Source organism: Salvelinus fontinalis, chromosome 4, assembly GCF_029448725.1.
Source record: "Salvelinus fontinalis isolate EN_2023a chromosome 4, ASM2944872v1, whole genome shotgun sequence".
In the NCBI taxonomy this organism is placed as follows: domain Eukaryota; kingdom Metazoa; phylum Chordata; class Actinopteri; order Salmoniformes; family Salmonidae; genus Salvelinus; species Salvelinus fontinalis.
In genome coordinates, this window is record NC_074668.1 from 5,201,593 (window position 1) to 5,214,448 (window position 12,856).

At 46.1% G+C, this 12,856-nt stretch overlaps 1 protein-coding gene across 2 annotated transcripts in view; it reads left to right on the forward strand.

Moving 5' to 3' along the window:
- The window catches only part of LOC129853018 (PDZ domain-containing protein 2-like), a 185,953-nt gene that overhangs the window by 140,767 nt on the left and 32,330 nt on the right, over positions 1-12,856 (forward strand). For both annotated transcript variants that reach the window (XM_055918648.1, XM_055918649.1), the window contains exons 8-12: positions 2,540-2,639; positions 5,456-5,604; positions 9,459-9,578; positions 11,541-11,729; positions 12,535-12,763. In XM_055918648.1, the coding sequence (XP_055774623.1) occupies positions 2,540-2,639; positions 5,456-5,604; positions 9,459-9,578; positions 11,541-11,729; positions 12,535-12,763 (787 nt within the window). The remainder of the gene's footprint in view (positions 1-2,539; positions 2,640-5,455; positions 5,605-9,458; positions 9,579-11,540; positions 11,730-12,534; positions 12,764-12,856) is intronic.

The window sequence follows — 12,856 nt, forward strand, 5'->3', positions numbered from 1 at the left end:
GTACCACGTTCATCTGTACAAACAATAGTACGCAAGTATAAACACCATGGGACCACGCAGCCGTCATACCGCTCAGGAAGGAGACGCGTTCTGTCTCCTAGAGATGAACATACTTTGGTGCGAAAAGTGCAAATCAATCCCAGAACAACATCAAAGGACCTTGTGAAGATGCTGGAGGAAACGGGTACAAAAATATCTATATCCACAGTAGAAACGAGTCCTATATCGACATAACCTGAAAGGCCGTTCAGCAAGAAAGAAGCCACTGCTCCAAAACCACCATAAAAAAAGCCAGACTACGGTTTGCAACTGCACATGGGGACAAAGATCGTACTTTTTGGAGAAATGTCCTCTGATCTGATGAAACAAAAATAGAACTGTTTGGCCATAATGACCATCGTTATGTTTTGGAGGAAAAAGGGGGATGCTTGCAAGCCGAAGAACACCATCCCAACTGTGAAGCACAGGGGAGGCAGCATCATGTTGTGGGGGTGCTTTGATGCAGGAGGGACTGGTGCACTTAACAAAATGGATGGCATCATGAGGCAGGAAAAATATGTGGATATATTGAAGCAACATCTCAAGACATCAGTCAGGAAGTTAAAGCTTGGTCGCAATTGAGTCTTCCAAATGGACAATGACCCCAAGCATACTTCCAAAGTTGTGGTAAAATGGCTTAAGGACAACAAAGTCAACGTATTGGAGTGGCCATCACAAAGCCCTAACCTCAATCCCATAGAAAATGTGTGGGCAGAACTGAAAAAGCCTGTGCGAGCAAGGAGGCCTACAAACCTAATTCAGTTACACCAGCTCTGTCAGGAGGAATGGGCCAAAATTCACCCAAGTTATTGTGGGAAGCTTGTGGAAGGCTACCCAAAACGTTTGACCCAAGTTCAACAATTTAAAGGAAACGCTACCAAATACTAATTGAGTGTATGTAAACTGTGAATGTGATGAATGAAATAAAAGCTGAAATAAATAATTCTCTCTAGTATTATTCTGGCATTTCACATCCTTAAAAGCAAGTGGTGATCCTAACTGACCTAAGACAGGGAATTTTTACTAGGATTAAATGACATGGGTGGAGGTGGTGGGTGGACAAAATCAACATGCGCACGCACGTGCACGAGGGATCTGGTCAGCATGGGTGAGCCGGGAAAATTCACATAGAAATTAGTGTACTAGATTTGTCATTGAAAGCAAGTCTAAGAGGCGGTATATCTGTTCTATGTGGTGCTATTTTTATGCTTCCCGTTTAGTTTTTTCGTCTTTTATTTTCAGCTTCAAACAGTGATTCTACAATGATTCTCTACACTATACTTGCGGTTTTTTTGTCACAAACTGAGATTAGGCAACCAGGAAATAGCGGTGCAATATATCTGCATATAGCATTGCTTTGTCACATGTTTTGGAAAACCTCCCTGTTTGCAGTTTTACTTTAGTGTCTTGTTGCAAACAGGATGCATGTTTTGGAATATGTTTATTCTGTACAGGCTTCCTTCTTTCCACTCTGTTCATTTAGGTTAGTATTGTGGAGTAACTACAATGTTGTTGATCCATCCAACGTTTTCTCTTATCACACCATTGGCCTCACGGTGAAATCCCTGAGCGGTTTCCTTCCTCTCCGGCAACTGAGTTAGGAAGTACGCCTGTATCTTTGTAGTGACTGAGTGTATTGATACACCATCCAAAGTGTAATTAATAACTTCACAATGCTCAAAGGGATATTCAATGTCTGCTTTTTTTATTTTTATTTACCCATCTACCAATAGATGCCCTTCTTTGCGAAGCATTGGACAACCTCCCTGGTCTCTGTGGTTGAATCTGGGTTTTAAATTCCCTGCTCTACTGTATGGTCCATACAATGATCTGTATGTGTAGGGTATAGAGATGAGGTAGTCATTCAAAAGTCATGTTAAACACTATTGTTCCACACAGAGTGAGTCCATGCAACTTATTATATGATTTGTTAAGCACATTTTTACTCCTGAACTTATTTAGGCTTGACATAACAAAGGGGTTGAATACTTATTGACTCAAGACTTTTCCCCTTTTCATTTTTTATTAATTTGTAAAACTTGACATTATGGGGTACAGTGCCCCCCCCCCAAAAAAAATCTAAATTTTATGACATTTAAATTTGGGCTGTAACACAACACAATTTGGAAAAAATCAAAGGGTGTGAATACTTTTTCAAGCCAGTGACGTGAGCTACATTCTTCTGTCTCTCAGCAAGTGTTTGGCCAGTCAGAGAAAAGTAAACCTCTAGAAATCTTCAGGAGAAAAATTACTCCTGTTGTCTGTTAAAACCCATGTGCCATTATGTGTGTAATCCCACCAAAACATCCAAAATCCAATCCTTCGTTTCCTCTCCAAACATAATCAAACCGTTATTTTTTCTCTCTCTGCTGTCCTGAACTTGAATTGATTCGTGGATTCCCATGTACCCTTGTCACACTGGTGTGCCAAACCGAACTAGACTGGGCTGGCTCACATATCTTGACATACAGCACTAATCCGGGATGTTTCCTTCTTGCAGCTGACTGATCTGGAGAAGCTAGAGGACCGAGGCCAGATGGAGGGACCTAAAGGAACCTGCCGCTCTCCTACATCCATGAAGTTCAGGAGCAGATCACAAGGTAGAGAGGGGAGAGGGGAGAGAGAGATGGACGGAGGGAGGGAGATATATATATATATATATGATGATATATACAGTGGGGCAAAAAAGTATTTAGTCAGCCACCAATTGTGCAAGTTCTCCCACTTAAAAAGACGAGAGAGGCCTGTAATTTTCATCATAGGTACACTTCAACTATGACAGACAAAATGAGAAAAAAAATCCAGAAAATCACATTGTAGGATTTTAATGAATTTATTTGCAAATGATGGTGGAAAATAAGTATTTGCGCTCACAGAGCAGTCTTCATGTACCACTCCGGCACTCAATGTCCTTTCCCCCACTCAGCAAAATAACAGCTCACAGCAGAAATAAACGTCCGTCCAAATTCGCTCCATTCATTTTCTGTTTAAAAAGATAATTTAACAAACCCCATCTGCTGCAGGCTATTGAACCGGGACCTAGTTGATGATGTGTAGCTGCTGTGTTTTCTCTCAGGCTATTGAACCAGGACCTGGTTGATGATGTGTAGCTGCTGTGTTTTCTCTCAGGCTATTGAACCGGGACCTAGTTGATGATGTGTAGCTGCTGTGTTTTCTCTCAGGCTATTGAACCGGGACCTAGTTGATGATGTGTAGCTGCTGTGTTTTCTCTCGGTCTACTGACGATTAGGTACTTCAGTTGTAACTGGCTCTGTTGCGCTCCCATTTGACAGTTCACAGACAACTTTAGTTAGCACTCCTCTTACAAAGTTACACTAGCCTATATATACAAATATAAAGGTCTCCAGTGCTGCATTGACTCATGCTTGTCTTGCTATTAACTACACAGGCTGTGTGACCTTGGTCGACTCGTATCAACATCTCTGACGGGGTAGGCTAAATAAATACAACAGAACAGGCCTAATTTAACAGAACAGTGATGAAGGAAATGAAAAAGGCTGGGCAGAGCTGGTGGCTGAGTGGTACCGGAGCGAGAGAGAAGGCAGATACTCCAAGCACACTCCTCTCTCCACTCCAGCTCCACTCCTCTCTCCTCTCTCTATTCCAGCTCCTCTCCTCTCCATTCCAGCTCCTCTCCTCTCCATTCCAGCTCCACTCCTCTCTCCACTCCAGCTCCACTTCTCTCTCCATTCCAGCTCCACTCCTCTCTCCATTCCAGCTCCACTCCTCTCTCCACTCCAGCTCCACTCCTCTCTCCATTCCAGCTCCTCTCCTCTCCATTCCAGCTCCACTCCTCTCTCCACTCCAGCTCCACTCCTCTCTCCATTCCAGCTCCACTCCTCTCCATTCCAGCTCCACTCCTCTCTCCACTCCAGCTCCACTTCTCTCTCCACTCCAGCTCCACTCCTCTCTCCTCTCTCCATTCCAGCTCCTCTCCTCTCTCCATTCCAGCTCCTCTCCTCTATCCATTCCAGCTCCTCTCCTCTCTCCATTCCAGCTCCACTCCTCTCTCCACTTCAGCTCCTCTCCTCTCTCCATTCCAGCTCCTAGTTCTAATGTAATTGTTCCTTGTTAAAGAGGGAGGACAGCTCTAATGTAATTGTTCATCATTTAAGGGGAGAATAGTGCTAATGTAAGTGTTCCTCAGTAAAGGGGAGGATAGTTCTAATGTAATTGTTCCTCATTAAAGGGGAGGATAGTTCTAATGTAATTGTTCCTCTTTAAAGGGGAGGATAGTTCTAATGTAATTGTTCCTCATTAAAGGGGAGGATAGTTCTAATGTAAGTGTTCCTCATTAAAGGGGATGATAGTTCTAATGTAATTGTTCCTCTTTAAAGGGGAGGATAGTTCTAATGTAATTGTTCCTCATTAAAGAGGGAGGATAGTTCTAATTTAATTGTTCCTCATTAAAGGGGAGGATAGTTCTAATTTAATTGTTCCTCATTAAAGGGGAGGATAGTTCTGATTTAATTGTTCCTCATTAAAGTGGAGGATAGTTCTAATTTAATTGTTCCTCATTAAAGGGGAGGATAGTTCTAATGTAATTGTTACTCATTAAAGTGGAGGATAGTTCTAATTTAATTGTTCCTCATTAAAGGGGAGGATAGTTGTAATTTAATTGTTCCTCATTAAAGGGGAGGATAGTTCTAATGTAATTGTTCCTCATTAAAGGGGATGATAGTTCTAATTTAATTGTTCCTCATTAAAGGGGAGGATAGTTCTAATGTAATTGTTCCTCATTAAAGGGGATGATAGTTCTAATGTAATTGTTTCTCATTAAAGGGGAGGATAGTTCTAATGTAATTGTTCCTCATTAAAGGGGAGGATAGTTCTAATGTAATTGTTCCTCATTAAAGGGGAGGATAGTTCCAATGTAATTGTTCCTCTTTAAAGGGGAGAATAGTTCTAATTTAGTTGTTCCTCATTAAAGAGGGAGGATAGTTCTAATGTAATTGTTCCTCATTAAAGGGGAGGATAGCTCTAATGTAATTGTTCCTCATTAAAGGGGAGGATAGCTCTAATGTAATTGTTCCTCATTGAAGGGGAGGATAGTTCTAATGTTTGGTTTAACTGGCTGTCCTTAAGTAAAGATTACACAAACAGTTTTAACCTCTATCATTGACATCAGTTACCCACTGGGCACACGCTGGTTGAATCATGTTGTTTCCACACCATTTCAGAGAAATTATGTTGAACCAACGTGGTATCTACGTGGATTTGATGTCTGTGCCCAGTGGGTAGTTATGCCGTGTTATTTTATCTCCCTGAAAGTACATTTGAGGTCACATTTAGACAACTTCAGGGGCATGAGGCTCTAAGATGGAAGAAGATGACTGGCTAGTGAGACTTCATGTCTTTTGATGATTGGCTCGTGAGACTTCCTGGTTTGTTTCAGGGGGCGGTAGTCGTCTGGAGTCTGTTGGAGAGGATGACGAGCTGATCGTGGAGAATGGAGAGGCGGGGAGTGACATGGTGGAGAAACCGACACGAGGCGGACGCAAACACTCCCTGCCTCAGCAGTTAGACACTGTGGGCGTGCGACAGGTCAGTAGGTCAAAGGGTACAGGAGCAGAGGTCAGGGGTCACCAGGTCAGTTTCTGGTGGAAGGTGTTATTCATACAGGTTGCAATATACAATGTTCATGGCTAGAAGGGATACGGTTTATGTGGAAGTGATGTCAAACTCCCACGAGAGTTTGAAACTTTTCTGCCGAAGTTGGGAATTGGAGGAGTGTTTTCTTTTGATCAAAGTCATTTTATGTTTTTTTTTGTTGAAAATCAGTATAATCACATTGCTGGTCCGGAGTCTAGTTGATAGGTAATCGACCAGCTGGGCTGTTCCCCGAACTCCGTGTGTAGGGACTTGTACAATGCTTGAACAAGGCTATTGAACTTCACAATGGGAGCATATACTTAAATTCACACAGGACAACCGGATAAGACAGGAGAAGTACTCCAGATATAACAGACTGACCCTAGCCCCCTGACACATAAACTACTGCAGCATAAATACTGGAGACTGAGAAAGGAGGGGTCAGGAGACACTGTGGCCCCATCCGATGATACCCCCGGACAGGGCCAAACAGGCAGGATATAACCCCACCCACTTTGCCAAAGCACAGCCCCCACACCACTAGAGGAATATCTTCAACCACCAACTTACCACCCTGAGACAAGGCCGAGTATAGCCCACAAAGATCTCCGCCACGGCACAACCCAAAAGAGGGGCGCCAACCCAGACAGGAAGATCACGCCAGTGACTCAACCCACTCAAGTGACACACCCCTCCTAGGGACGGCATGGAAGAGCACCAGTAAGCCAGTGACTCAGCCCCTGTAATAGGGTTAGAGGCAGAGAATCTTAGTGGAGAGAGGGGAACCGGCCAGCCAGAGACAGTAAGGGCGGTTCGTTGCTCCAGAGCCTTTCCGTTCACTTTCACACTCCTGGGCCAGACTACACTCAATCATACGACCTACTGAAGAGATGAGTCTTCAGTAAAGACTTAAAGGTCGAGACCGAGTCTGCGTCTCTCACATAGATAGGCAGACCATTCCATAGAAATGGAGATCTATAGGAGAAAGCCCTGCCTCCAGCTGTTTGCTTAGATATTCTAGGGACAATTAGGAGGCCTGCGTCTTGTGACCATAGTGTAGGTATGTACGGCAGGACCAAATCGGAGAGAAAGCCCATGTAATGCTTTGTAGGTTAGCTTTGAAATCAGCCCTAGCCTTAACAGGAAGCCAGTGTAGGGAGGCTAGCACTGGAGTAATATGATCACGTTTTGGTTCTAGTCAGGATTCTAGCAGCTGTGTTCAGCACTAACTGTTCAATGTCTGAGTTCAGAGCGAGAGTGTGACATCACTTTGACGTAAACCATATCCCTTCTAGCCATGACCAACCCCTGACCCTAAACATATCCCATCACGCCCAACCCAAAGGCTTGTCATTACACCCGCAGAGGTCAAAGGGTGAAGGTCAAGGAATAATGTACTACCCCCGTATGGGGAATTTTTCCTTGAAGAGGAAGTAGATTCAGCCTAGCTGCGGTGCTCAGCTACCGCCTCTGAAGACCTGAAGTCTGATTGGTACCATTCCTACTTAGGGTTCTAAAATAATCCCTATCATTGAATATTGCAAAGCGATATTTCCCTTGAAGGTTTAACAGAAATACACCCACACCCTAACTTCACACGTCTCTCCGTCTCCCCATCTCTCCCCTCTCCCACGTCTCTCCGTCTCCCCTCTCCCACGTCTCTCCGTCTCCCCATCTCTCCCCTCTCCCACGTCTCTCCGTCTCCCCTCTCCCACGTCTCTCCGTCTCCCCTCTCCCACGTCTCTCCGTCTCCCCCTCTCCCACGTCTCTCCGTCTCCCCTCTCCCACGTCTCTCCGTCTCCCCATCTCTCCCCTCTCCCACGTCTCTCCGTATCCCCATCTCTCCCCTCTCCCACGTCTCTCCGTCTCCCCATCTCTCCCCTCTCCCACGTCTCTCCGTCTCCCCATCTCTCCCCTCTCCCACGTCTCTCCGTCTCCCCATCTCTCCCCTCTCCCACGTCTCTCCGTCTCCCCATCTCTCCCCTCTCCCACGTCTCTCCGTCTCCCCATCTCTCCCCTCTCCCACGTCTCTCCGTCTCCCCATCTCTCCCCTCTCCCACGTCTCTCCGTCTCCCCATCTCTCCCCTCTCCCACGTCTCCCCGTCTCTCCCCTCTCCCACGTCTCCCCGTCTCTCCCCTCTCCCACGTCTCCCCATCTCTCCCCTCTCCCACGTCTCCCCATCTCTCCCCTCTCCCACGTCTCCCCATCTCTCCCCTCTCCCACGTCTCTCCGCCTCCCCATCTCTCCCCTCTCTCCCCCTTTTCACCCTCTATCCCATGTCCCATCTCTTCCCCGTTTCCACCCCTCTTCCCCATCTCCAACCCTCTTCCTCGTATCCCCCATCTCCACCCCTCTTTCCCCTCTCCCCCTCTCCCCCATCTCCACCCCTCTTCCCCATCTTTCCTGTCTCCCCCCCTTTCTCCGGACCTCAGTGGCTGGCTGGGTCATGGATTCGGGGACGTCTCACGCCTGTCCTACCCTGGCTGGATGGGTTTTAAATAAGCTATAAGAGCCTGTTCTGCTCCCTCCTCAGGCTGATAGATATATGGTACGGTCTCCTTGTCCCCACAGGCTGATTTGTGTGATAATAACCCAGGCCGAGGGACATCAAAGCCCAGACCGGCCTCTCAGCCTGCCTCTCCTGCTTTCACCACAATGCTTCTCGTGGCATGGCTAATTGCTGTGTTTAATGAAGGCCAGATTGGCCAGACAAAGTGTCCAGAGTCTTGTAATGCACTATATACCTTAGTCCAGGGTCTTTCAGACTCAGGTCAGAGATGTCTGTGCTAGCAGTGTATATGTTATCCTTGATTGGTTTTTAAACCAAGTGACTGTACTTTTGTGGATACCAAATCAGATTCACGCATAGCTATTTGAAGTAGCCACTGTTGTTTCAGCAATATTTGTAACTGTTCATAGTAATTAACATAAGGAATATTTAAAAAACCCAGTGTATCTCTTTAATCAGTCTCTCTCATATGCTCTCTCTCTCTCTGTGTCTCTGTCTCTGCCTCTGCCTCTGTCTCTCTCTCTGTGTCTCTGTCTCTGTCTCTGTGTCTCTCTCTCTCTCTCTCTCTCTCTCTCTCTCTCTCTCTCGCTCTGTCTCTCTCTCTCTCTCTCTCTCTGTCTCTGTCTCTGTCTCTGTCTTTCTGTCTCTGTCTCTGTCTCTGTCTCTGTCTCTGTCTCTGTCTCTGTCTCTCTTTCTATCTCTCTCTCTCTCTCTCTCTCTCTGTCTCTGTCTGTCTCTGTCTCTCTATCTCTGTCTCTGCCTCTGTCTCTCTCTCTATCTCTGTCTGTCTCTCTGTCTCTCTCTCTGTCTCTCTCTCTGTCTCTCTCTCTGTCTCTCTCTCTGTCTCTCTCTCTGTCTCTCTCTCTGTCTCTCTCTCTGTCTATCTCTCTCTCTCTCTGTCTCTCTCTCTCTCTATCTCTCTCTGTCTCTCTCTCTCTCTATCTCTCTCTGTCTCTGTCTCTCTCTGTCTCTGTCTCTCTCTCTCTCTCTCTGTCTCTGTCTCTGTCTGTCTCTGTCTCTGTCTCTGTCTCTCTATCTCTGTCTCTGCCTCTGTCTCTCTCTCTATCTCTGTCTGTCTCTCTGTCTCTCTCTCTCTCTGCCGCTGTCTCTCTCGCTGTCTCTCTCTCTCTCTCTCTCTCTCTCTCTGTCTCTCTCTCTCTCTATCTCTCTCTCTCTGTCTCTCTCTATCTCTCTCTCTCTGTCTCTGCCTCTCTCTGTCTCTCTCTCTCTCTCTCTCTCTGTCTCTCTCTCTCTGTCTCTCTGTCTCTCTCTCTCTCTCTTTTCACCCCCCACTAGGAGTATCATATAGTTAAGAAATCAGCTCGATCCCTGAGCACCGTTCAAGTGGAGTCTCCATGGCGACTGGCCCAGCCGTCTATTATATCCAACATTGTCCTTATGAAAGGACAGGGCAAGGTGAGTACTACACACTACACACTACACACTACACACTACATGGACAGGGCAAGGTGGGCACTGCACACTACACACTACACACTACACACTACACGGACAGGGCAAGGTGAGTACTACACACTACACACTACACACTACACACTACACACTACATGGACAGGGCAAGGTGAGTACTGCACACTACACACTACACACTACACACTACACACTACACACTACATGGACAGGGCAAGGTGGGCACTGCACACACACACACGCAAGCACGCACGTACATACATACATAGGGTGTCCAATCAAAGCACATATTTTCACCAATGGATGAAATATGTTAATTCTGTAGATATTCCTCTATGAAAACCAATGGTCCAAACCTCATGTCTCTCTATCGTAATCTGTTTGAAACTTATTGGCGTTTTTACCCCTTGTAGGATAGCCAAGATGAGGATGACTAAATCAATGGAGGCCAGAGAAAACAAGTGGTCAAGAATCTGTAAAATAGCATTGTGTCAGCTAGGCTGGATGCTGTGGGAGAATGAGGGCTAACTGACAGGCTCAATCAAATGGTATTAGTCACATGATTGGTAAACAACAGGTGTAGACTAACAGTGAAATGCTGTCTGACGGGTCCTTGGTAAACAACAGGTGTAGACTAACAGTGAAATGCTGAATGACGGGTCCTTGGTAAACATCAGGTGTAGACTAACAGTGAAATGCTGACTTGGTAAACAACAGGTGTAGACTAACAGTGAAATGCTGACTGGCGGGCCCTTTATCCAACAATGCAAAGTTAAAGATAAAATAAGAATAGAAATGTAGACACAGTGAATAACGATCAAAATTACATGGCTATATATTAATATTAATAATATTTAATATACAGCACTTTCAGAAATTAACCCCCTTGCCTTCTTTCATATTTTGTAACAAAAAGTGGGTCTGAATAGATTCCGAAGGGGGTCTGAATAGATTCCGAAGGGGGTCTGATTACATTCCGAAGGGGGTCTGATTACATTCCGAAGGGGGTCTGAATACATTCCGAAGGGGGTCTGATTACATTCCGAAGGGGGTCTGATTACATTCCGAAGGGGGTCTGATTACATTCCGAAGGGGGTCTGAATACATTCCGAAGGGGGTCTGAATACATTCCGAAGGGGGTCTGAATACATTCCGAAGGGGGTCTGAATACATTCCGAAGGGGGTCTGAATACATTCCGAAGGGGGTCTGAATACATTCCGAAGGGGGTCTGAATACATTCCGAAGGGGGTCCGAATACATTCCGAAGGGGGTCCGATTACATTCCGAAGGGGGTCTGATTACATTCCGAAGGGGGTCTGATTACATTCCGAAGGGGGTCTGAATACATTCCGAAGGGGGTCTGAATACATTCCGAAGGGGGTCTGATTACATTCCGAAGGGGGTCTGAATACATTCCGAAGGGGGTCTGATTACATTCCGAAGGGGGTCCGATTACATTCCGAAGGGGGTCCGATTACATTCCGAAGGGGGTCTGAATACATTCCGAAGGCGCTGTATGAGTAACCTCATGTTCATGCCGGTAGATTTTAGTCAGACAAAGTGGTAGTTAATGGAATTATTGAAAACATGATACCATTTCACAGTCTCCATGGTCTACTGAATACCAAGTTCTTCCATGTGTTTGTGTGGGGGTTGGGAAACGTATTTATGGTACGCACATGTCATGAGTGTGATTTGCTGTTTGTCAGTCATGCTGTTGGTTGGTGCTTCGTTGGTCGTTCTGAAACGAACGAGGTGTAATTGCTTTTGTGTTTGTCTGTGTTAGGGACCACCTAACTATTGTTGCTGGTTTGACCTGTTCTGTGGTTCTGAAACCTTTGTCTCTGTCAGGTTACGGGCCTGTGGTTCAGACAGTATTGTTGGTAGTTGGTACTGTTCTGTGGTTCTGAAACCTGTGTGTGTGTGTGTGTGTGTGTGTGTGTTAGGGACTGGGCTTCAGCATCGTCGGTGGGCAGGACTCTGCCCGAGGAAGGATGGGGATCTTTGTCAAGACTATCTTCCCTAACGGAGCAGCGGTCGCAGATGGAAGACTGAAAGAGGGAGATGAGATTCTGGAGGTGAATGGAGACTCTCTCCAGGGCCTGACCCACCAGCAGGCCATCCAGACCTTCAAGGTAAACAGCAGCCTGGGTTAGGGTTGGTACAGGGTTGGGATTAAGGTTGTGGCTATCCAGACCTTCAAGGTAACAGTCTGGGTTAGGGTTGGTACAGGGTTAGGTTTAAGGTTGTGGCTATCCAGACCTTCAAGGTAAACAGAAGCCTGGGTTAGGGTTGGTACAGGGTTGGGATTAAGGTTGTGTCTATCCAGACCTTCAAGGTAACAGTCTGGGTTAGGGTTGGTACAGGGTTGGGATTAAGGTTGTGGCTATCTAGACCTTCAAGGTAACAGTCTGGGTTAGGGTTGGTACAGGGTTAGGTTTAAGGTTGTGGCCATCCAGACCTTCAAGGTAAACAGGAAGCAGAACACTATATGGGATGCTTTCAGATTCTAAGGGGATATGGTGTGGTGTACCACAGGGCGCAATCCTAGGGCCTCCACTGTTCCTGACATATGTGAAGGAGATGCCAGCAGCAGGGAGATTATCTCCTGTTGTATATAGAAGACTATCTTTCTGCTGTCAGGAAACTGGATATTAAATGTTTTTAGCTGTATGAAATCTTTACCCCAAAATCTATCAATCGACCATTCAATCAGTGTCATTGATCAGGAAAAATAGTTTGTCACTTTGGGACTTCCATCCATCCTCTTTGATATCAAAGTGCAATATCTATTCTCTAACCCCTTTAAAAAAAAAGATGGTGCATCTTAGTGGGTTTCTATCATTGAGTAAGTCGAACCTAATACTGTATCTCTGTATCTCTGTGTTGTTGTTGTTGTTGTTCCTAACACTGTATCTCTGTGTCTCTGGTCCACTGCAGCAGCTGAAGAAGGGCGTGGTAACCCTGACTGTGAGGACTCGTCTCCGCAGCCCCAGCCTGACTCCGTGCCCTACCCCCACCCTCCTCAGTCGCTCCTCCTCCCCTAACTCCAACGCCAGTGGGGGAACCCCCATACCGTCCAGTTTCGACGAAACCCCCGAAGTCCGTAAGGGACCGCCCAGACCTGGCCCCAAGGACCGCGTCGTTATGGAGGTTACACTCAGTAAAGGTGACAAAGTTGGGGTTTGAACTTTGCTGTTTCGGTTCAGTTGTTAACCTCAGTTCTCTCCGGTGTGAGATGTTTTTTTGTTGACACTTACTT